General features: G+C 40.6%; 1 protein-coding gene and 1 pseudogene across 4 annotated transcripts in view; both read left to right on the top strand.

Moving 5' to 3' along the window:
• KLHL32 (kelch like family member 32) overlaps nucleotides 1–24,011 on the top strand; it is a 215,485-nt gene that overhangs the window by 147,715 nt on the left and 43,759 nt on the right. For 2 of the 4 annotated variants that reach the window (XM_069599240.1, XM_069599239.1), the window contains one exon: nucleotides 6,814–6,867. In XM_069599240.1, coding sequence (XP_069455341.1) covers nucleotides 6,814–6,867 — 54 coding nt within the window. Of the gene's footprint in view, nucleotides 1–6,651; nucleotides 6,868–24,011 lie in introns of all 4 variants that reach the window. The other 2 variants (XM_069599237.1, XM_069599238.1) reach the window with 1 other exon arrangement.
• Nucleotides 553–1,336, top strand: LOC138445325 (pre-mRNA-splicing factor SYF2 pseudogene; annotated as a pseudogene).

Here is a 24,011-nt window from a genome sequence, read left to right as displayed (position 1 = left end):
GTCATTGAAATGCTGGCATTCTAGCGAAGGTGTGTGGCACTGATATACTACAGGGCAAGCAGGCCAGCAGGTTATGGAAGGCTACGCACTGTAACTGAGTTTGGACTTTTCTCCATTAAGCAAATGGAGACCTATTGATGGGTTTTAAACAGGTGATCAGTATGGTTAGATTCTTGTAAAAAGAGAGGATTGAGAGTCTGATACTGGGAGCAGGAAATTGCAATTCGGGACCCTATTGCAGGAAGTCTGGATTGGAGATGGTAAACAAAACAAGAAATGTTAAGGAGGAAGAGCAAACAGAACTTGGTGACCAACTGGCTAGGGCCTACCTTTGGGGACCCTGATGTGGGGACAGAATGTGGTCATTCTCCTAGAAGGGGGATATAGGAGAAGATGCAAGTTTGCAAAATGTAAGTTCAGCATTGGTATGTTGAGTTCAGTATGGCTGTGAAATATCCAAGAGACGATGTCCTCTTATCTGCAGCTGGGAAAATGAATTCAGAGCTTAGGAGAGAGGTTTGGGCTAATAATATAGAAGTGGGAGGCCTGGAGATGGCGGCTGCGACTCTTACCGAGAAGGTGCCGGTGGGTGGAGCAGAGGAGCAGCAGCCTCCCGCAGGAGCCGAGGAGCTGGCCGCCCAGAAGCGCGAACAGAGACTGCGCAAATTCCGGGAGCTGCACCTGAAGCGGAATGAAGCTCGTAAATTAAATCACCAGGAAGTTGTTGAAGAAGATAAAAGACTTAAGTTACCTGCGAATTGGGAAGCCAAAAAAGCTCGTTTGGAATGGGAACTACAGGAAGAAGAAAAGAAAAAGGAATGTGCAGCGAGAGGGGAAGACTATGAGAAAGTGAAGTTGCTAGAAATCAGTGCAGAAGATGCAGAAAGATGGGAGAGAAAAAAGAGGAGGAAAAACCCCGACCTGGGATTTTCAGATTATGCTGCTGCCCAGCTTTGCCAGTATCATCGGCTGACCAAAAGATCAAACCAGACATGGAAACATATGAGAGACTGAGAGAAAAGGATGGAGAAGAGTTTTTCCCAACGTCCAACAGTCTTCTTCATGGGACACACGTGCCTTCCACAGAGGAAATTGACAGGATGGTCCTAGACCTCGAAAAACAAATTGAAAAACGAGACAAATACAGCCGGAGACGCCCTTATAATGATGATGCAGATATTGACTACATTAATGAAAGGAATGCTAAATTCAACAAGAAGGCAGAAAGATTCTACGGGAAATACACAGCTGAAATTAAGCAGAATTTGGAGAGAGGAACAGCTGTCTAATCCCATCAGGAACTGTTTAGAAGCTTGAGAATAGAGTGAAAATTTCTGCTAGCAAATTGAAGTTCTCTTCAGAGTTATACTGTAAACTAGAACTCTGTTTGTGCCCTCCCACCCAGCATTTAAAAATAAATGTTTTTTCTTAAATGTATACTTCATATATATTTCCACATTTTTTGTGCTTGGATATAAGATATATTTCTTGTAATGTACCTGTTTTGTAAAAATCGACTTTGTATAAATTCTGTTATTTTTCTATGTATTTCAAATGTGTATGACTTGAACCTTTGAAGCATTTTGGGTTTAAGGAATGCTGGTAGCATATGTAAATGCAGTCCTTGTTACTTTGAGTATTTCAATGAATTTGATAAAATCTAGAACTGGACTCGGGAACCATGTGGGGTTGTGGACTCCATAGCTAAGGATGGTGATGAGGAGACGACAGTGGCTGCTGGAGGGCAGGAGCAGGCTGTCTCCATAGAAGGCTGCTTAGGACCAAGTTCAGGAAGTAGAATTGTTCTCCCGTAAACAGTGAGCAGGTGTAGTTCCCTTTTGAAAAGGAGCTATCCTGTGGAAGAGAATCCCTACCAAGCATTGTATCATTTAAAACAGGTATATGGGGACTTCCCTGGTGGTCCAGTGGTTGAGAGTCCACCTTCCTGGGTTTAATCCCTTCTTGGGGAACTAAGATCCCACATTCTCAATTGCTTCAGTCGTGTCCGACTCAGACCCTATGGACTGTAGCCTGTGAGTCTCCTATGTCCATGGGATTTTCCAGGTGAAAACACTGGAATGGGTTGCCATTTCCTTTTCCAAGATCTACATGCCATGGGGCAGCTAAGCCCATGCCCTGCAGCTGGAGAGACCCACACGCCTCAGCAAAGACTCAGCACAGCCAATAAATAAAATGAATATTTGTATTTATACATTTATATTTACGCAAATATACACACACGTGCTTCCATTGCAAACATGGTCAAAATAATCCGATGAGTCCTATAATCAGTGTCTGTCTTTAATAATTATCAACTTATGCCAATATTTGTTTCATCTTCATTTCTATCCACTTTCTATAGCTCATGTTATTTTGAAGCAAATACTAAATGTATAATTTTGTCTATAAATATTTTACTATGTATCTGAAAGATAAGACTACAATGCTATTATCACAATAATAGTCCTATTTTAATAAAACTAAAGAGTGAAAAAAAAAAAAAAAGAAGTGGGAGGCCTTAACATGTAATCAGTTTATGACTCAATTGTATGGTTTTTACTTGGCTTGCCTCCTTTTCCCTGACTTACTGGTGCAGCTTATTTAAAACTTTGATACATGAAGGAACCACATTCTTCACTTTGCCCTCCTTGCATCAGTGATGAATCAGGGTTTATGGATGCCAAATAGCAGTGCTCAAATGTACTTTAATGGTTCCTTGCCTGCCAAATCTACTGTCTGCTGTCTATGGACCAAGCTGTGTGGTAAGTGCTTTTCTGTCATCTCTATAACAACATGAACTGGGTGGACTCTCCATTTTGTAAATGAGGAATAACAGAGGTCCAGTGACTGATCCAAGGTCATAGCCAACAATAATTAACATGCTGGATTTGAACCAGGTCTACCTGATTCTGTGGGCTTTGCTCTTCTCCACCAGCCTGGATTGCCTCCGAGTGCCTGTGGCTGTTGATGGTTTGTTCTGCTCCTGAATACAATTGTTCTTTCTCTTTTTGATATATATAAAAGAGTTCTTTCAAAAAAAGTCTAGAAATATGTACAGAAACATTAATAGTGATTATCTCTGCATGGTGAAATAGGAATGATTTTTGTTTTCTTTTCCATACTTTGTACTTCCTGAGTTTTATGCAATGAACAAATATATTACTGTTTATAACCAGACACATAATGGCACTATTTCCATAACAGTGATGATTTTTTTTCCATGCAGAGAATTATAGATGAACATTCAATGCAGTTTAACCATTGCTTCCCACCTCCCCCATCACATTAATGGGAATCCTTAAAAGCAGCATTATTTTTTGCTTGCACATGGTCTTAGCCAACAGAACAAGAAGCGATGATTTTGCTCAAGACTCACATGAGCACATGGCCCCAGTAGGAGGGATGTATACTGTGGTATCAAAACCTCAGTGAAGGTTTTCTTTTTTCCTCTCAGTTCCCCCACTTTACACAGTGTGACTACTGAGGTGCTAAGTATGCATAGCAAGGGGAACCAGAAGCTTTGGCAGAGAGAGCTCTGGCGATTTGGGGAAATTATGCTTTTAAGCAGCAGAGAGGAGAAATGAAAAGGTAAAGGCAGGGAGCAGACTTTAACTGTTGTTTCTCTTGTATACCAGTATATTTCAGTTGAGTTTGCCTTTGCTCTTCACTCAAGCATTGACACTTGTCCATTTAGCCTTTGTTCCCCACTAATATCAAATGCTTTGTTAGATTGGATTTGGGAGTGATATAAAATTATACCCTTAGGAAACAAAAATATTTCAGGACTGTGGAAGTAGGAATTAAATGATTAGATTCAAGAGGAACACAACAGAAGAGAAACACACTTTTTAAAATCTGGTATTAATTCTCTGGTCCGCTGCAATTTTGAACTGGACTGACTTCTAATCAGAAGAAACCCAGTATCTCTATACAAAGAGACTTTAAAAAGAATATTTGATTGCTACTGAATAATCCAGCCCCAAACTCATGGTCATGTACACCTTTTTGGCAGAATGAGTGGGAAAAAAACACACCGCCCCTGTGCTGTGCGTGTTCATCTTTTACCTTGCCAAGCTTGGTTGTTTCTGCCTCTGCGCATGCTTGTCTTTCTGCGTGGTGCCGCCGGCTGCTGCCCCACTGAATTGAGGCAAGGTTTAGGCATGCACTCCGGGTGCCTGGAAGGCGCTGACACCCCACGCTTCTGAGCGACTGCAGAGTGACTTAGTAGTAGTAGCCAAGTCGCTCGGTCGTGTCCGACTCTTTGCGACCCCATGGGCTCTACACTGCATGGAATTCTCCAGGGCAGAATACTGGAGTGGGTAGCCTCTCCCTTCTCCTTGGGATCTTCCCAACTCAGGGATCCAACCCAGGCCACCCGCATTGCAGGCAGATTCTTTAGCAGCTGAGCTGCCCAGGAAGGCCGCAGAGTGACTTACCTGGAAGCTAAAATTGTGTCCAGGGCCCAGAAGCAGTTAAACTTGCTTCCTAGAAGTACTGACTAGAAATAACTTACTCATTCCAAGAAGATGGTCCTAAAGTTGGCTGTAGAAACTCCTCGTGCAAGGGTTACATATTCTTTCCTTCCATAGTAGAATTTACCAACCTGAAAAGGTAAGATTTGGAGAATGAGTTTAAACAGTACTTTGAAAAATTGGTGCTGGAGGCAGACTGCAGTATTCCTTTGATAACATCTGCTGAATGGAAAGCCAACATATTTTAATTGAGTGGCTGTGAGTGGACCCTTAGATATTTTGAGTTGTAATGAATTTTAGTGGTTAACTGTGGTAAACCTCATTTCAAAGACAAGTTATTTATTCTTTTTTAATTGTGTTGGCAAATAGAGCTATTAAGAGCCAGAATCTTATGTCTGATTACTGAAGTCATAGCTTGACTCCTGTTAGGAATGTAATTAAAGTGTCATCTCCCACCAAACGAAATAGAATCTAAAGAAAAAGAATCAGGTGGCTGTGATGATGATGCAACTGTTACTCTGAGACCTGTTTTTACATCTTCACTATACTTTTCATTATTTAGAAAAACATTGTACAGTAGAAACATAATGGAAGTCATATATATTAATTTTAAATTTTCTAGTAGCTGCATTAAAAGTAAAAAAAAAAACAGGTGAAATTAATGATAATATATTTAATCTACTATACCCAGAATAATACCATTTCAACATATAATCAATATAAAAATTAATGAGACATTTTGCATTCTATTTTTCTTACTCTTTGCTTTCATATATATTTAACATTATGCATGCATGCATGCATTCTCAGTCTCTCAGTCATGTCAGGCTCTTTGTGACCCCATGGAGTGTAACCCGCCGGGCTCCTCTGTCCATGGGATTCTCAGGCAAGTAATACTGGAGTGGGTTGCCATGTCCTCCTCCAGGGGATCTCCCCAACCCAGGGATCAAACCCACGTGTCCTGCATTGGCAGGTGAATTCTTTACCACTGCGCCACCTGGGAAGCCCATATTTAACATTTACAGCACATCTCAAATCACACTGGCTATATTTCACACTGGCTGAATAGGTATGTGTGGCTGGCTAGTAGGCTCTACCGTGTGGGACAGTGCCCATTTAGCACGTATTCCTTTAAACCTTAAACTGTTATGGAAACAGATATATTAGAATATATAGGTCTTAGAGTTCTTAATACTTTTTAGATGACTAAAAACAGGGCTAAGTATGTTGAAAATAAATCAGTCAATGGACTAAAATAGCCATCTGATGGTGTTCTGCATTCCTTAAGTTACTGGGAAATATTGTAATAATAATTGCAAGTTGAAAATGAGGAGAACTAAGACAGAGCCTACTCTCAGTCTACTTGAAATAGGTAAGTTTTCTATCAACAAACCTGCATGCCAACTATGGTTCTTGCAGAGTTACAAGGCAGAGATTTCATAGATGTCCTGACTTCTGGGGGCATTATTTTATAGCTTGGCTATGAGTTTGAGAACTTGTAGAGACAGGTAAAATCCCACCCCACTCCCTCACAATAAAGTATTGCAACAGAAACTCTTTGAAAAGATTGCCGTTGACTGTCTGAAGTTAATAAAAGCAAAGAACAATTATAAATCATTCATCTCAGGTGCATTCAATATAGAATTACTCAGGACAGGAATCTTTTCTGTGAGATTTCCTCATTCCCTGAGACTTTACATGTAAAAATCTTTGTTTTAATTCATTGTCAGTTGTTTTTAACTCTGTGTTTAATTTGAGGTTTTGGAAAAAGGGTAGGGCTCCCACTCTACCTGCTCTCATTTTATCTTTAGTGGAAAAAATGTATCACCTGAGAGCTATAAAGTGAAAAATATTGTTTTCATTGGGAAAATGTTCCTAAAAGGTTGCAAAGTAACATTTTTGCCAGTGAAACCAGAAACCCCTTTCAGTCCCTTTATTAAGAGGTCCTTAAGTACATGGGTTTTAAGAGGGGCAAAATAAGGGGGGAAAAATGGTAAAGTCTAGAATACTAGTTCTCTGTCCAGAGCCTTGTAATGAGGATTTTGTTGTTTTGTATAGTTCCCTTTCTCCCACTCCTGTCATGCAAACTTCAGGGAGTCTGAATTTCTTGCTTATTCTTTCTTGGATTGATTTCTAAGAGATCTTTTTCCATTTTTATTTTTATTTTTTTGACACCCAGGAATTAAATAGCTTTAATTACTTGGATCTGTACAGACTTGCTGACCTCTTTAACCTCACTTTGTTGGAGAAGGCAGTGATCGATTTCTTAGTGAAACACCTCTCTGAGCTCCTGAAGAGTCGGCCGGAGGACATTCTAACGCTGCCTTATTGTCTGCTTCAGGAGGTACTGAAGAGCGACCGCCTGACCTCCTTGAGCGAAGAGCAGATCTGGCAGGTAAGGGCACTCATGGGTCCTCCTTCGGCGCGAAGTCATGAAATGATTAAAAGTTAAAGGATGGAGGAACAATGACAACTATTTTGTCTGGTTTGCTCCACATTGGAGTTGAAGTCTTAGAAGTCATGTCCTTGATGGGCAAGTAATTGGAGAACACCAACCCTTGAGGCTTCATCCCGCTCAGCTTAACTGAGGGAATCACAGGTAAGATTCCTCAGACCCTCACCATGGCTTTCCAGAACCTAACGGGGTTACATCAGAAAGAGTCAAGGGTTTTTATTCTCTTGCCAAACATAGTTACTGAAGCTGAATATGAGAAGGACAGATTGTAAAGTGGTATTTATGCCTATTTAAGACCAATGGAATCAGAATAAATTCTGGGCTTTCTGGTAAACAGGCCTTTGTTACAGTAGAGAGCAGCTGGGACCTTGAATGAGATGAAGCTCTTGCTGCTTCGCATTGGGAAAATCTCTTTCCTTCCTTCATTCTGTGCTCATTGCTGTTTTCCTATGCCCTGCCGTTCTACCTGACATGGCATTCCTTTCAGATACCCTTTGTTTAGGGGACAGAGGATGTTTTGTGTTTTCAAGTCGATTATTCGATTGAAATCCATTGTGCTCATCTCCAGTGACTACACTTGAACAATCCACACAGTGTCTTTGGAAAGCTGTCAACACACAGTCACCACAGTCTGACTATTTTCCAAAGACAGTAAGAGTCCATCTTTCCCCGCTTCTCCTTATACTGTTGTGTGCTTCCCTGGTGGCTCAGGCGGTAAAGCGTCTGTCTACAATGCAGAAGACCTGGGTTTGATCCCTGGGTCGGGAAGATTCCCTGGAGAAGGAAATGGCAAACCGCTCCAGTACTGTTGCCTTGAAAATCCCATCGACAGAGGAGCCTGGTAGGCTGCAGTCCATGGGGTCACAAAGAGTCGGACCTGATTGAGCACACTTCCACTTCCTTATACTGTCTGTCTTCCTCTCTGAAGCAGTGGCTAGCCATCTTGTTACTTATTGGATTCCGTACCTTCAAGATTTCGTGGTCATTTGAAAAATATTTATATACAGAATACAAGTAAAAATATGAAGTCTTCTGTTAGCAGATGAGGCACCTTGTATCTTATCAAAAGACATTCAGAGAATACTTTAATTCTGGCTGAAATGGAGTCATAGGTAGTTGTGAATTATCCAATGTCTGATTCTCTGGTGGTGGTGACTGAATTGCTAAGTCGTGTCCAACTCTTTGTGACCCCATGGACTATAGTCTGCCAGGCTCCTCTGTCCTTGGGAATTCTCCAGGCAAGAATACTTGGGGTGAATTGCCATTTCCTTCTCCAGGGGATCTTCCCAACCCAGGGATCGAACCCACGTCTCCTGCATTGGCAGGCAGATTCTTTACCACTGAGCCGCCTGGGAAGCCCACATCTGATTCTACTGATGGCTAATTTTCCTGATGCCTTTCTCCCTAATTTCTTTGTTTATCTTACTTTAATCAGCAACTTTCCTCTTCACCATTGCTTCCACCAGTGAGGATAAGAGCTGCAGTGTACTGAGGGCCTTCCGGGACCCAGGCTGTTTGCAAACTTACTAACTTATTATCACAACAGGCCCGAAGGATGGCTGTTATCATTCCATCCTCCGGACAAACAAGATGAGGCTTCAGTGTCTTGCCTCAGGGTTATAGAACAGAGCCAGGCTTCAAATCCATGTTTGCTGACACCTGCCCTCATCTTTCAAGTATTCCATGCTGTCTTGACAAGAAAATATAAGTGAAAAAAACAAGCCACAAATTATTTTCTGCTTCTTAGGTATATCTCATAATGTTTGTTCAGGCAGAGGTCAGAAATGTTGGTGAGGATGAGTTTGGGGTATGAATTTTAATTATCTGTGGAAAGCACAAATCATCAGAATTACTCTGGTTAATTCAAAGTGAGAAATTGTCATATTTTTCTTGACTTCCCAAAGGGAAAAAGACTTAGAATGAATTCTGCATTTGATTATTTCTAACCAAATTGAGATGTGAGCCAACCATCCCTGTGGCTTCTGTCTCTTTTTGTGGCACGGTTGAAAGCACTGCCAGATATCAACATGGTAATGTACAGATGTGTGAGTGTCCAAAAATTTCACGCTATTCACATAGGAGTTACTATAATTGCCTCTCTAAAGGTTACTAATATTATAATGTAGAACCTCAAAAGCTGCTTTCTGCTGCAGGCAATATTTTCTTAGACTTGGTCCTAAAGAAAGAATTAAAAGACTCACAGAAATATTATCAATTTAGGCATTCAACGGGCAATAAGAAACTATTTTTGCATTATCTTAGTAAATAAGTAATTCCCTCGTACTCAGCCCAATAGAGAAAAATCAGATCAGTCCAGTTATACCACCTCAAGTATAGTTAAGTTCATCATTTTTGCTGAGGTTATACTGGTAATGCAATATACCAGGGAAGAATCTAATATTCAGCCCAGGGTGAAGATTGGGTATGCCAGAGGATTAGTGTCAGGGTGACTTTATAGAAGTGAAACTTGATGGACAGGTTGGAGACAGATCTACAGAATCTCATTAAATTGCTGAATTGTTCATTACGGAACGTTCTCACTGTAATAAAGTGCTCATTGACTTTGACAAATCCTTATCCCATGTCTTAAAGAAGAGCAGTGAATCTAGGGGTGTTGGGGAGGAAATGGAAAATTGGCACAAAGTAGGACAAGTAATAGAAAAGCGGATGGAGGGATGTGCTGTTTGATTATGCACAACTGGTAACTTATGTGAGAGCTCAGTAAACACACACATACCCCCTTCCACATGTGGCTCTTCCACTCTCTGATCTACTGGTAATGTAATCCGGGATATCCACTTTATTTGGCAAAAGGCCCAATTTTTATTATTCACCATACTTCACACAGTTTGTCTCTAAAGACATGTCATAAGAACTGTCACTTTATCCTAACTGAATAGACTTTCTTTTTTCTTTTCCCTGCTATCCCTTATCCAGTCCCTTTCCTGCTAAAATGTGCTAAAGCCCGTGATAACCATTCTGTGCATCTGAAAACCTATGAAATCCCCTGAGATTATGCTTTTTGTCTGCTCTCTTTTCTTCCACCTGACCTTTTAAAACTTTATCTTAAGTCTTCTCTCTCACAGAGCCTTCTTCATCCCCCCTAAACAGTTATTTTCTCCCTTCCATAGCCTGAAACTACTGGGTCTGTTCATTAACTTCACTTTATATTCACAGGTACTGTTGAGACTTTACCATGGATACACTTAGGATATATAAAGACAGAGAAGTCCTCTCAAAAAAATCTTTTTTTTTTAAAATTCAGTTCAATTCAGCTCAACAATTTGGTCTTAGAGTTCAAGGCCAGCAATTTCTCAGATTCCAGTTTGGTTATTGGGTTCAAAGAAAGAGGAGACTAAAAGGGAGCAAATCAGCGGAGGAGGAAACATGGGGCGTGAGGTCACTGGCATCCATGACCTGGCAAATCTCCACCAGTTTTATTTTGCTTTCAGGTTTTAGCTTTGACTTAGGACTTTGTTTCAGCAGGGGCCTGTTAAATTTCTCTCGTTAGATTCAACATATAGTTTCAGACTACTGAGCCAGAGGTCCTGCTCTACAACTTAGAGTGAAACCATGAAACAGTTCCATTCCACTCCCGCATATTGGGTCTGTTCTCATTTCATAGCTGGTACTGGATAATCTGTTTTTTCTTCAGGATGATATATTCTCTGCCGTGTTTTTTTTTTTTTTTTTAACCATAGTCTCTTTTCTGAGAATAAAGGGGTAGTTACCTTCTATGACAGTGTAGTTTGTAGAAAAACCTATATATTATGTAAATTCTTGTATTTGCTAGCGTAGGGAGAAAGTGTGGCTGTCCACCTATCAATATTTTTTGTTGTTGTTGCGCCACATGGCAGGTGGGATCCTAGTTCCCTGACCAGGTATCAAACCCAGAACCCCTGTACTTGAACTGTTGAGTCTTAACCACTGGACTGCCAGGGAAGTCCCTATCCATCAATATAAACTGAGCACCTACTAAATGACCAAACCATGGAATGTAAGGCATTTCCCTCTCCTAATCCTCATGCCAATTGGGAGGGATTCTTCTGGTTTTAAACCATTACCCAGCTCTCTGGATTATTATTTCATCTCTGAGGTAGCAGAAACAAGGATATTTAAAAATAGGTACAGTAGATTGTTGAATTACAAACGAGTATTTATTGTATACTTGTTATGTGCTTGGCACAGTTTTAGAAGTTAGACCCTGGGGTAAAAAGCTCTTTAAAAGTGTTCAGTTGTCAGGTTAGAGAGATTTAGCTTAGCTTTATTTCTGAACACGGAAAGGTTTTATTTACCTTTAATTCTTATTTTATTAACTATTTCCTACTTTCAGTGAAAAGCACTTATTATTTAATAAGTGTTAATTATACATCAGTGGTTTTCATCCTTTACTAACTTTGGCTTGAGAGTTCCTCCTCTTATTTTGAGCCTAACTTTGCCTGGACTTCAGTAAATAATAAGAGCAGATGATTCAGTGGTCACATCACTGATGTCAGACAAGACCAGACCTTGGCAGGGAAAGTCTTTTTTATCCCAGTCATGTCCTGTTTTAGTTTGGCAAAGAGGAACCATGTCATGTGGTTTGGGGCTGGGGGAATTGGAGTGGGTAATCACGTTTACATTTGTCTTTGATTCGTCGTCCCCAGAGCCAGAGGTTGTACCTGTAGCATTTGTGTTTTGAATGCTACCTTCTTGTTCCCTTATACTCTATAAATAATGAATTAAAAACAATTATGTATAGTTTTCATATTAAAATGTATTGAATGGATAATAAGGCATCTTACTATTCCTATAAAAGGCTGGATTTATTCTAAGAAAATTGGTATACTAAATGAGTTTCACCTTTTAAAACAGCATTTTTTTCTTGTGTTTTAGTTGGAAATTTGCCTCTGTAAGTCATACTGTTAGTAACACATTCACTTTATATCTCTAGAGATATAAGTCACATATTGTTTAGAGTAGTCAACAACCTGTGATGCAGTGATTTTTTTGACAGGCCCCTGCTGGGCTTTTATCTACTCCACAAACTACCCACCTTAGGTTTGATTTAATCGTTCCCCTCAAAAGGAGTCCCAGAAAGTGAGCCCAAACAAAAAGCTACTATCCCTTTATAGTTGGAAAATAGAGGACACTAGCGATGTGCTCAGCGTCCGACTTTTATCTCTAAGATGATAAACTGTCCCAGATGCACCTCTGGCCAGGGAGATGGGAGGACTTCAAACAGTACTGTGTGTCCAACAATACCATCGTAACACTTCACGTTTGAATACCACATCCTGGTTTCCAGAATGCGTCTGCATTTTGCATTGCTTTGTGCTCCTGTGGTACAAATGGGGAAACTGAAGTAACAGAGCTAGAAATCAAACTCATGTCTTCTAATTCTTGGGTTTTTCCCACTTTGGCCCATAGCTGCCAAGTTCATAATAGAAGCACAAAAATACTTGGGGTGTGGTGGACACAGAGGTGCATCAGGTTAATCCTGTGACTTGAAATTAGGAAGGGCCTGGCTGTTCCTGTTCACTGGTGTGGTGCCAGCAGGTTGAAGGGGTAAAGGACAGCTCTGCGCCTTCATGCCTGTGCCATGTGGCTACCTCTGACTCTGCTCCCTGCACTTAATTATGCACCTCCACCCAGTGCCTGATTGCTTCCCAGTGGGGACTGACCTCTGCCAAATACAGTGCTGATTTCTTTGCTAATTTTGGGTGTATTGAAATGATATGGGTGGACTGGAAAACGAAATTCTTTTGCTTGGACATTTCAACATCACCCAGTATCCCATTGCCTTTTCTTCAGTGCTTTATTTGTTGTTAATTCTTTTTAAAAAAATATTTATTTATTTGGCTGCACTGGGTTTTGGTTGCAGCATGTGGGATCTTTTTTAGTTGTGGCGTGTGGGATCTAGTTCCCTGCCTGGGAGTCGAACACAGGCCCCCTGCATTGGGAACGCAGTGGAGTCCTAGCCATTGGGCCACCAGGGAAGTCCCTTATTGTTTGTTTTTGTTCATTGTACATACTCTCTCAAGCAGGTTTGCAAACCTTAGTCAATCACTGCAGTAGAGTCCAAGCCTCAAAGAAATTAGACTATGGGTGACCATTTAATCAAAAAGCTCCATAAGTAGTGTCCTCATTCTTAGACTTGGTAGTTGGAAATGAAATAAAATATTGTGGCCTGAGAACTCTTATCCTCCCCCCCTCAATTACAGTCTTTCATTATATCGCTACCTTTCCTCAGTTTAATTTCATATATGCATGTATCATTTCTATTTTTTCAGAGAGGCCCTTTCTGGGCATCTTAACTAAATGTGTACCATTTTTCAGTTTGCTTCCTGAAGCTTCTGGCAGTCACTCCCAAATACCAACAGTCTTTCGTACAAATGTGATGCGGGCATCTTCACTTCCTTTTTACTAGATGTTACACTGAGAATCGGAGAAGGCAATGGCACCCCACTGCAGTACTCTTGCCTGGAAAATCCCATGGACGGAGGAGCCTGGTGGGCTGCAGTCCATGGGGTCACATAGAGTTGGACACGACTGAGTGACTTCACTTTCACTTTTCACTTTCCTGCATTGGAGAAGGAAATGGCAACCCATTCCAGTGTTCTTGCCTGGAGGATCCCAGGGATGGAGGAACCTGGTGGGCTGCCGTCTATGGGGTCACACAGAGTCGGACACAACTGAAGTGACTTAGCAGCAGCAGCAGCACACTGAGAATAAATAGTGGTTCATTGACATTCCAAATAGTGCTGTGCCCAGACGATGTTTGATCCTGGGAGTGCCCCCAGCTGGACACTGAACTCTTCTGCTATTTCAGGTCTTGTTGCTCAGAGGGGCCAGAGTGTGTATTCAGTCCCTTGTCTTGATCTGCATGCGGCTGATTCCCTGTGAGGACTCATCCCCGAGGAGCTTGACTAGTGGTCCTGATGTTGTTCGTCTGGACTGTGTGCCTTTGAGAGATGCACGACACATTCATTTCAGAGGGACTTTGCTCCAGCTACTCCTCCGTGCTAGAGCTGTGCATTGTCAAGAGGCCGTGCAGGGCAGTGATTATCAGAAATTACAGGAGACCTAACTTGTATTCATGTGCTGCTGTTCCCATGAGTTAATAGTTTCTTTTTCCCTCCTTTTATTTTGTTTTAAATGAGCACAACAGAACAACAAGGTGATTTATGAGATATGACATATTTATGTTCTCTGCTTCTAATTTTCATTGTGATTCATGTTGTTTCCAGACTGATATTTTTGTTGTTGCTGCTGTGAGAGGGAAAAAGATGACTGGAGAACATTACTTATGCATTGGTAGCCTGCAGTCATATTGCTGCTACCTGGGTTATCAGGGATTTAAAAATAAAACCCAAACTGTATGCTAAACATGAGGTAGAAACCTCGAGGCCAGGCACAGAAGTTCACCAATAATAATAACACCAATAATAATTTTAACAGTCCTTAGAGAGCTTTATACTTTTTAAGCACTTCTACACACATCATTTCATTCAAGTCTCCCACCAGCCTTGTTAAGGTTGATAAGGCTCACCCAAATTTTAACAGGTGAGGAAATGAAAACTCACAGAGGACAAGTGGTTGACTCCCTTCACAGTATGGTTTCAATGTAGATCTCACTGTGTTCTCTTCAAATACTCCAAATCACCAAGAAAACAGAAACTCAGCGTACCTGATACAGCTTCTCAAAAGTCAAACCGACTATATTGCTCTATAATGCGTGAGCCAGCAGTCTACATTTCCTAATAAATTACCAGTTTTCACTTTCACCTGTTGTGCTGCTTTGTGGGGACTTGCAAAAACGACTCTTAATAAAAGTCATTAAAAAAATGTCACTGAAGGTCTTTCTTTTATCAGAGCCTGGAAAATTGAGGCTGTAGATGGTTTGATGAGAAGGAGTGAATGGAGGACTCTGGCAGAGGTAGGGAACCACCTTCCATTCCTTGGAGGTACAAAGTGATAAAGTGCAAACCAGGAAGAGACAGCCCATAATGGAGGATCACTTAAAATCTGATCAAGAGATTTCGATCAGTGTGAAAAAGAACTTAGAACATGGTTATTTCTGTTGCAGCCTGCAGACTGAGTGATGGAAAGTCTTCAGACTGTTGTGAGAGTGAGGATGAATCAGATGGAAATTATTAATCCTGATATCTTCATTTTATACCTGAATATTAAAATTGAGAAATTTATGTAGTAGAAAATGACATCTGGGTAATGGCCTAGATATGGGATTTAAGAGAAAGGGAGAAAAATATTAATTTATTAACACTGATAAATGTTAAGTGTCTTTCTGGTAGAAATGAGCCTGTACCCCGTGTCCTGCATTGCCAGACTATTTCTATAGGAATCCTTACCAGGCCAGTTGGGTGCCCGTTAGCTGTGGTATCTGTGCCAGTTGTCCGTATCAGATCATAGAGATTGCCTGTTCTGGGTATTCTAGAGGAGAGGCTCTCAACTTAGCCATGGAGAGAGCCAGAGGCTCTAGGTTTGTTTATATTCCAGAGATGTCTGGGGAACCTTTGGCATTTATTTTTAAATGCTAGCATCCTTTCACTCTGCTTCACTCACCCCTGCTTCCAGGACTGGCTACAAGTGAAACTAAAGAAGAACATCTCAACTTACCTGGAGGGAAAAGGTGGCCATTCTAAGATAGTAATCATGGGCAGTATTCAGAAATATAAGTAGTTGAGGTTCTCCTTTTTAATAGGACCACCTCTTTGTTACTTGGGGTGCCACATTGGAGGAATGAAAACAGATTTCAGTATTCCAGTAGAAAAAACATAACCAGAAAGAAAAATTCTCTTAGGTAAAAAATCTTTGGTGAGTTCTAAAGATAAACAGCACAGGCTTTTGCATTGTTCCTCCTTGTCTATAGGAAGTCAGTTTCAGTAAGTGGTACAGATACTACTTACGTTTCAAGAACAGAAGCTAAAAAGAGCCGGCCCAGCTGGAGGCTGAATGCACTTTTCTTTGTGTGTGTTCTTGTTGATGAGAAATGCCCACACACTAGCTCCTCTGGCCACACAAGGAAGTCAGGTAATTGAAGTAGTGATGGATGGTGCACTGAAGTTTAAACGTTTTAGGGGGACCTATCTTATTAACACTTTAAAACAAGTGAGCATAATATCATTAATTTTGATTAATTCATTTGCTCTTAATATAGCTTTTAATTTGTAATTCTAGGTGAATTACAATGTAATTTGGCATTAATTATACTAAATTGACTATAAGTCAGCCAATCACAATGGGAAATTACTCACAGCTGAAAGTAAAACTAGAATTCTCCATCCAGAAAGGACAACGCTTAGTTAAGAGGCAAATAGGCTTTAGACATCCCTCTCTTTGGCTGTGAGAATGACATTGAACCTGCCGAGGGCTGTAAGCAATTTCTTATTCTGCTCACTGCTGGGACTGTATACTCTGGAGTGAAGCCCAACACAGAGAGTAAATAATAAAGTAAACAAAGGGATTGATTTGTCAGGTTGCCAGGTCTCCTGAAGAATCTTTCTGTTCTTCTCATCTCGTGTACGATTTAAGCCACGTAGAGGGGCTGTGTAGTGCTTTCAAACGATGAATTCCACACCTCTTGGATTCAAGAGGCTAGAACAGACACTGACACAGGTCTGCCTGCTTTTCATCCTCGTGGTCTGTGAACCAGCTAAGGAAATTCTCTCTTAAATCCCACATGCTGTCAGTGTCCCAAAGCCACTCTTTTTTTTTTTTTTTAATATTTTTATTTATCTGTTTGTTTGGCTGCTCTGGGTCTTGGTTACGGCTTGTGGGATCTAGTTCCCCAACCAGGGATCAAACCCAGGCCCCCTCCATTGAGAGCTCAGCGTCTTAGCCCCTAGACCACTAGGGAAGTTCCCCAAAGCCACTCTTAATTGACCAATATACAAACTACCTTCTGGGCAGAAGGAAGTCTGTGCCTTAAAAACCAATGCTACTCAGGGAGAAGAAGGGAACCCTCAGGAGATGCAGAGCCTGGTCATTAATAAAGCTTGTTGGAGGCCCCTGTGCACCCACCACAAGTGCCGCCTGAGAAAGTGGTGGGAGAGTGAAGATGGTTTTGTAAAATAATTGTGTCTGAACCATTTGCCAGGTATCTTTCTAGAAGAATTGTCTCCTAAAAACAGAATGAAAACTTTGAGATGCTAAGAAAACTTTGAGATGGCAAATTTAGCAATATCCTGCTCGAGGTATGCATGTAAGTAGAACGTGAGTCAGAGTGAACTCCGGGAGTTGGTGATGGACAGGGAGGCCTGGCATGCTGCGATTCATGGGGTCGCAAAGAGTCGGACACGACTGAGCGACTGAACTGAACTGAACTGAAGTAGAGCTATGGAAATTTTGTACATTCTTGATACTTTTGGGGTGAGCACTTGACCGATAAAATGAGATCCAACTATGAACAGATTAAATATTGCATGGAAAATTCCAGGCTGGTTTTAATAATTCTTTTTACTTTGTCTATTATATACCCTTATTGTATCATTCCAACTCACAGTCTAGCAAATAAAATGGCCTAAGTTGTATGTAAAAGTTTTGAGTGGAGAGGTTAAAAGCTATCCTGTCCCTTGTCTCTTTACACACATAGGGGTCGGGTTCACACCACACACACAAACACACTTGCAGGTAGACAGACACATATGCACATCACAGTTTGCACGCATATTAATTTTTATAGCTAAAAAACTTTCCTTTGTTTTGCACTATTGACCTGAATCATAATACTCTCATGATTGGCTGGTTGATCCCAAGATTAAAGAAGAAAATAGAAGTTAGAAACTTACTTTTGCTACTCCAGGTATATATTCTATTATCATAAATTATTTAAGAATATTAATGACTATAGTCTGTATAGTTGCCACATGAATGCAGCAAAAATCACCTCAATTTTTTTTTTCAAATTTCTTTGTGCCGAATTTTGCCTGGCCTATCGCAGACATTTGTATTCCTTTTCCTCAAATATTCTTTTTAATGTCAGCATAGGTTTGGTGGGTTCCACCTACCCCTATGGCTCCCAGTACAGCTGTGTGTTCCTAACTCAAAATCACCATTATTTGATCTGTATGCTCCGATGGATGAGCTCCTTTGAGCTCCTAATGTGGTGATCTTCAAGAACAGTAAAGGATTTGCGGCAGAGAAACTGGTACTGAAGTAAGCAGAGCAGAGGGGTTGAGAGAAAACATTTACAAGATATTTCTGGCCTCGGTTTTATCATCTCATCATTTAGAATGCCCGTGGAATACATGGGTCTGTTAATCAAACAGCACTGAGAGGTTAGGTCATTGGAAGGCTTTTTAGTCATTTTGTGCTTTTCAAGAGTGAATTTGTTAGAATTATGCTGAATACCCACTTAAAGCCTCAGCTGATAACCCTACCTGTGTTTTATAACTCTGCACTGTCAGAACTCATAATAAGTCAAACATTCTTTCAGTGGTGCTCATAAGGGAGGGAAGAAAAAAAAAAAGCCCACAAATTTAAGAGTAATTTCAGATTGTAAATGAAAAGGAGAGGCACGACTGTTCATTTGCACCAATCATGCCTTCCTTTCATCTGCTCTGATTAGGCCTGGTGCGGTTTCATCAGACCCCTCCATCACCGAGCTGTCACTCCAGCCGTCTGTTGATTGAAAACAATCAAGGCTCTGATGGCACAATTATTCTGACCCTTTAACTAGAGGCTGCTGTGATAATGAAAGGTTGATTATGATAGTTTGTGCCTCTTTCAGTTTGCCAAGAAGGTTAATTTGGGCATCAGACGGATGTTTAATGGGCGCTTGCTGGCTACACTGAGGTAAATGAGAACGTGCAGTCTTGGATATTGCACGGATATAGTTTGGCTGTCAATCATTGTCATTTGGAGTTTGTGCCTCACACTCTGGAAATCACATTTTATTTTTTCCTTGGGATTTAATTTATTCTGTGCCCCGAGGAAGTTCTTTCACTCAGTGACCTTCACAGCAGCTTTCTCTGCCTTTTTTTTTTCTTTTTTCAAATGGAGCTCAAAGGCACAACACATCTAGAAGAGCATTTTTCTTTCATTTTCACTTAAAAATGGAAACTTTAAAAAATCCATCCTTATCGCAGCCTTCCAATAGAGCAAATGTTCCCATCCTGGTTGTGCAGTGGGGGAGTGTAAATGACAGGGGTACTCTGGCCAGCTTGCTAATGCAGCAGCTCCCACAGCTGTTGTGCGCTGCTTGTTACACCAACCAGCAAAGCTGGGAAATTCAAAATGGGCGCATATATGAACTGAAGGCTCCATCCGCCTTATGTTTCTCTCACCAGCATGTCTCACAGCAGTCTGATGAATTCTTGTTTCCAAGGGCAGCCTCTGACTCCTTTTGCCTCCTTGGGAAGCATGAGGGGAGGGGTTGAGCTGGGGAGACACGGTTGAGCTGGGGAGACAGATATTTGTTGACAGAACAACGAAATTTCAATTTGTATCATCCGAGCACCTAATCTTGTTGCTTTTTGAAGCATAAGGTAAAAAAGATGCAGGCGTCTAATAGTGCTGGTGTTTACAATGCATGGCTCATTTTAGTCCTCGTTTATGCACACCTTTTAAAACAAAAAATGAAGGAAAAGAAAAAATAAAGGAAGGCCTTCGTTTCTGTCTCCAAGCTCTGGGTAGTGGTCTCATACATTAGGGACCTGATTTATGTTGTCTTCGGGTCCTCCTTTCCACACTGTGAACAGTCAGCAGCATGTTTCTACTTAGCTGTGGGACATTTTTCTTACATGTCAGTTGTAAAACAATTAAGTGTATAGATGTTAAAGTGACAGCGTCATAATGATTATAATTTTACTTCAAGGGTTCTATTTTCACATTATTTCTTGCTTTAAAAAAAGCTATTCATTTTTGAATGGTAAAGGGAATCATTAAGCGATAATTCAGTCTCACGTGAAGAGGCTCAAAAAAATGAATTAAGTCACTGAATTCAGTTACTGTTTTAAGGCAGCCCTTATTTAAGTAACAGTGCTGTTTAAAATATTTGAAAATATATGAGAATAGGGTCGTGCGTGTATGTATATATAGTCTAACTAGATTCTTCATTGCACTAGACCACGAATAATTACTTTTGTTTAGCTCTCTGGATAGCATGGATAAAATCACCCTCAGGGATGCTTAGTAAAATTACTGATTAGTTATGTCTTGTTTTTATTTCAGCAGCAGAGAATAAAAAGGTAATTAGGGGAGAAAAGTCTCAGTCAAATCAATCAAGAGAGGTTTTTTCTTTTTTAGTATTTAAAAAATAAGATGACTTGCTACAGTGGTATCTATGTTTTATTTTTAGATTCATTCTGTTTGCAAATTAATGAGACTTAAGCAAAAAAAAATTTTTTTTGAAGTATAACATTATTTCAAATCATTTTTGGTCCAAGCCTGTGTTTCTACCTTCCCCCAGCCTGCTGAACCCTTTACCTGTTGTGGAAAACTAATATCTAAAGATAAAGAACTTTCTCTGTGTCCTTATAAGCTCCCCACCACATTCCCAGAGCCGTGCTCTCACGGTGCCTCTGTTCACTTGAGCCTGCATGCCCTCAGCAGTGATGTCCCCCATTACGGGGTCCCCAGAGTGTCTTACTCTGCTGTCTCCTGGCCTCTGCTCCTAGGGCTGGGCTCCGTTACTGGCGCCACTTTCTCTTTCCTCTTCAACTCTTCCATCTCCACCTTCAAAGTTCCCCTTGTTGTTTCAACACGTTGCTCCTCTGAATGCAGTAAAGATGTCTTGGGTCTGTGACTTCTTCATATTGCAGTCTCATAATTCCTTCAGCAAATTTTTTTTTGCTGACCAAAAAAGATTTTTTTCTCCTTCAGAAAATAACTTACAGATTTCCTTCTGGACACCTGGCCATGCTTCTTCTCTCAGGATAGCGTGGAACTTGCTCCTTCTCTCAGGATAACAGTTACTGTTAATTCCTCCTAGTGCTCTTTCCTTCACCCACTGCAGCCCCTCCTCCCTCATAGGTTTTCTGAGATTGTCAAGCCACTGGCTCTCCTGCACTGGGCCTGTCTTCCCGCACACCCATTTTCCATTGTTACTGTTCAGTCACTAAGTCATGTCCCACTCTTTGCAACCCCATGGACTGCAGCATGCAGGCTTCCCTGTCCTTCACTATCTCCCAGAGTTTGCTCAAATTTATGTCCATTAAGTCGGTGATGATATCCAACTGTATCATTCTCCACCACCCCCTCCTCCTGCCTTCAATCTTTCCCAGCATCTGGGTCTTTTCCAATGAATCGGCCTTTGCATCAGGTGGCCAAAATATTGGAGCTTCAGCTTCAGTATCAGTCCTTCCAATGAATATCCAAGGTTCATTTCCTTTAGGATTGACTGGTTGGATCTCCTTGCAGTCCAAGGGACTCTCAAGAGTCTTCTCCAACACCACAATTCAAAAACATCAATTCTTCAGCGTTCAGTCTTCTTTATGTAACTATGTCTATACGTAGTTGCATCTATACATAACTATCCAATTTCCATACATGGCTATTATATATTGGCTTTCTAAGTCACCTCCCCCACTCAAAAAAAAATCATAATTGTGCTGAAAAGAGTGTATCTTTTTTGACAAAAATATCACTTTTATATTATATTCAAAGGTGCTTCAGGGTATGAATAGAGGATTCTATGTTCCTCATTATTTATACTGTGATGAAATGAAGGTGAAAAATGCAGTGTGAAGTATCTTTTTCACACATTAGTAGCCAGGCTGGAATTCACATGGTGAAGGTGGTTTAGTGGTCAGCATGGCATCTATGTGTGTTCTTTGCAACTTACTGAGTGTAGGCCCTAGTACCCCAGCCCACCAGCTCCATCCCCTGATAATAGAGGCTGGCCCCTGACTATGTTTAGTCATGTGCTCCAGATAGTGGGTTCCTGACTCCAATCACTGTACTCTCAGCTCCAAATTAATGTTTAAAGTAACCTTTGAGGATTCTTTTCTTTTTCTTTGGAGGCTGCCAACATTAACCCTTAACCTGCAGCTTAGGTACTTCCTGAACATCTAATTCATCACGGTCCCTTATTTGAGGGATTTGACTGTCTCTGTGTCTGTGACCTGGGGCAGCTGCTTAAGCCTGTGAGCTCCTTTTCGTCATTCAAGTTTTCATTTCAGGTGGACAGTGTATGTGCCAGTGAACCTGTAATTGATTCATTATTATTGAATCAGTTCATAAAGAAATATTCGAAGGCTTGATGCTCTCAGGATGCTCCAGGGCATGTTTACAAATTAAACAGCTTTAAAACAAAACAAAACAAACTTTAAAATGTATAAATGTACCAGCAATATTTACAACACCCATAAGGGACATGGCAACATTAAAATATGGGTTTTGCTTGTGTCTGAAAATCTGCCTACAATAGACTGAGGCTTCTAAAACTGTAGGATTTTTCTTCCCCTGATTCCATACTCCCTGAGTATATTTTACAGGTACGTTAAGACACTTGAGGTCAAGAGCAAGGCTTGAGTTATATGGTACTAACAGAACTTGGAACTGAATGCCAAGTAAGACTGTATGTGTGTATATATATATATATATATATATATATATATATATAGAGAGAGAGAGAGAGAGAGAGAGAGAGAGAGAATTTCTTTCTCACTGGCTAAGTTCCTGGCACATAATGGACACTCAATAAGAAATTGAAGGGACTTCCCTGGTGGTCCAGTGGTTAAACCAGTGCACAGAGTGCAGGTATAATTCCTAGTTGGAGAACTAATATCCCACAGACTGCACAGTGTAGTCAAAAGAAAATAAAGTAAGAGAATTCTTGGTTTCAGTTCAGTTCAGTCGCTCAGTCATGTCCGACTCTTTGCGACCCCATGAATCGCAGCACGCCAGGCCTCCCTGTCCACCACCAACTCCCGGAGTTCACTCAGACTCGCATCCATCGAGTCAGTGATGCCATCCAGCCATCTCATCCTCTGTCGTCCCCTTCTTCTCCTGCCCCCAATCCCTCCCAGCATCAAAGTCTTTTCCAATGAGTCAACTCTTCTCATGAGGTGGCCAAACTGGAGTTTCAGCTTCCAAAGAAATCCCAGGGTTGATCTTCAGAATGGACTGGTTGGATCTCCTTGCAGTCCAAGGGACCCTCAAGAGTCTTCTCCAACACCATAGTTCAAAAGCATCAATTCTTCGGCACTTAGCCTTCTTTATAGTCCAACTCTCACATCCATACATGACTACTGGAAAAACCATTCTTGGTTTATCGTAAAAGAAATACAAATTAAAAAAAATAAATTGAGGAATGGATGAATAAAAATACTAAAAAGATTCATGATTATATCATTTACCCCAGAGCCAAAAAAAAGAAGAAAGTAATCAACTTAATCAATCATTATTAGTTTTCTCAAGTCAGATAGCTTAGTGTATGCATATAATTTCCTTGCACTAAGTTAACTGAGTTGACATTTAAGGGAACTGATGGACTTGAATTCAAATATTTTTAATGGGACATTCAGACCAAGTAGAGAAAGTGAATATATCCTGACTGTTACGCAGAGACAACCAAGTTTATGTCTGTGTCTCTCTTTTCATTCATTTGTTCACCCCTCATTCGTTTTTCTCTTACTTGAAATTTAACAAAAATCCTGTATCTTTAATTACTGGGTTACAATTACTGAATTCATTGGTGTAGAAATAGGCTCATCTTAAGGGCTTTAGATTTTAATCTGCAACAGATTCTCTGCTGTGATTTTACTATCATTTTATAACGAAGTATTTTAATAGTGTAGCAAATTCCTTATCATCTCTAGAGATCTCTCAAAATTTATGTCAATATTGCACAACATTGTTTTATGTAAAAATTGTCTGAATGTGCTGGCTTTAACATGAATTCAGAAGGATAATTGAATTGAGAATTAGCTCCATCTCTTGGTGGCTCATTGCCATCATAATAATTCTGTTTATTGTCTAAATGTCATAGTTTTCCAAGCACTTTCACGTGTTATCCCATTCAGTCCTATGTAGACACTGTGACGTAAATAACATCATCTTTGTTTTACAGATGATGAAACCTAGGCTCAGTACATCTATGTTCTTCATAAACGCTCAGATATGTTCAGAAGCCTTTTCTC

Source organism: Ovis canadensis, chromosome 8 (genome assembly GCF_042477335.2).
Source record: "Ovis canadensis isolate MfBH-ARS-UI-01 breed Bighorn chromosome 8, ARS-UI_OviCan_v2, whole genome shotgun sequence".
Taxonomy (NCBI): domain Eukaryota; kingdom Metazoa; phylum Chordata; class Mammalia; order Artiodactyla; family Bovidae; genus Ovis; species Ovis canadensis.
Note: the sequence above shows the minus strand (reverse complement) of the source record. Positions and strands in the feature narration are given on the sequence as shown.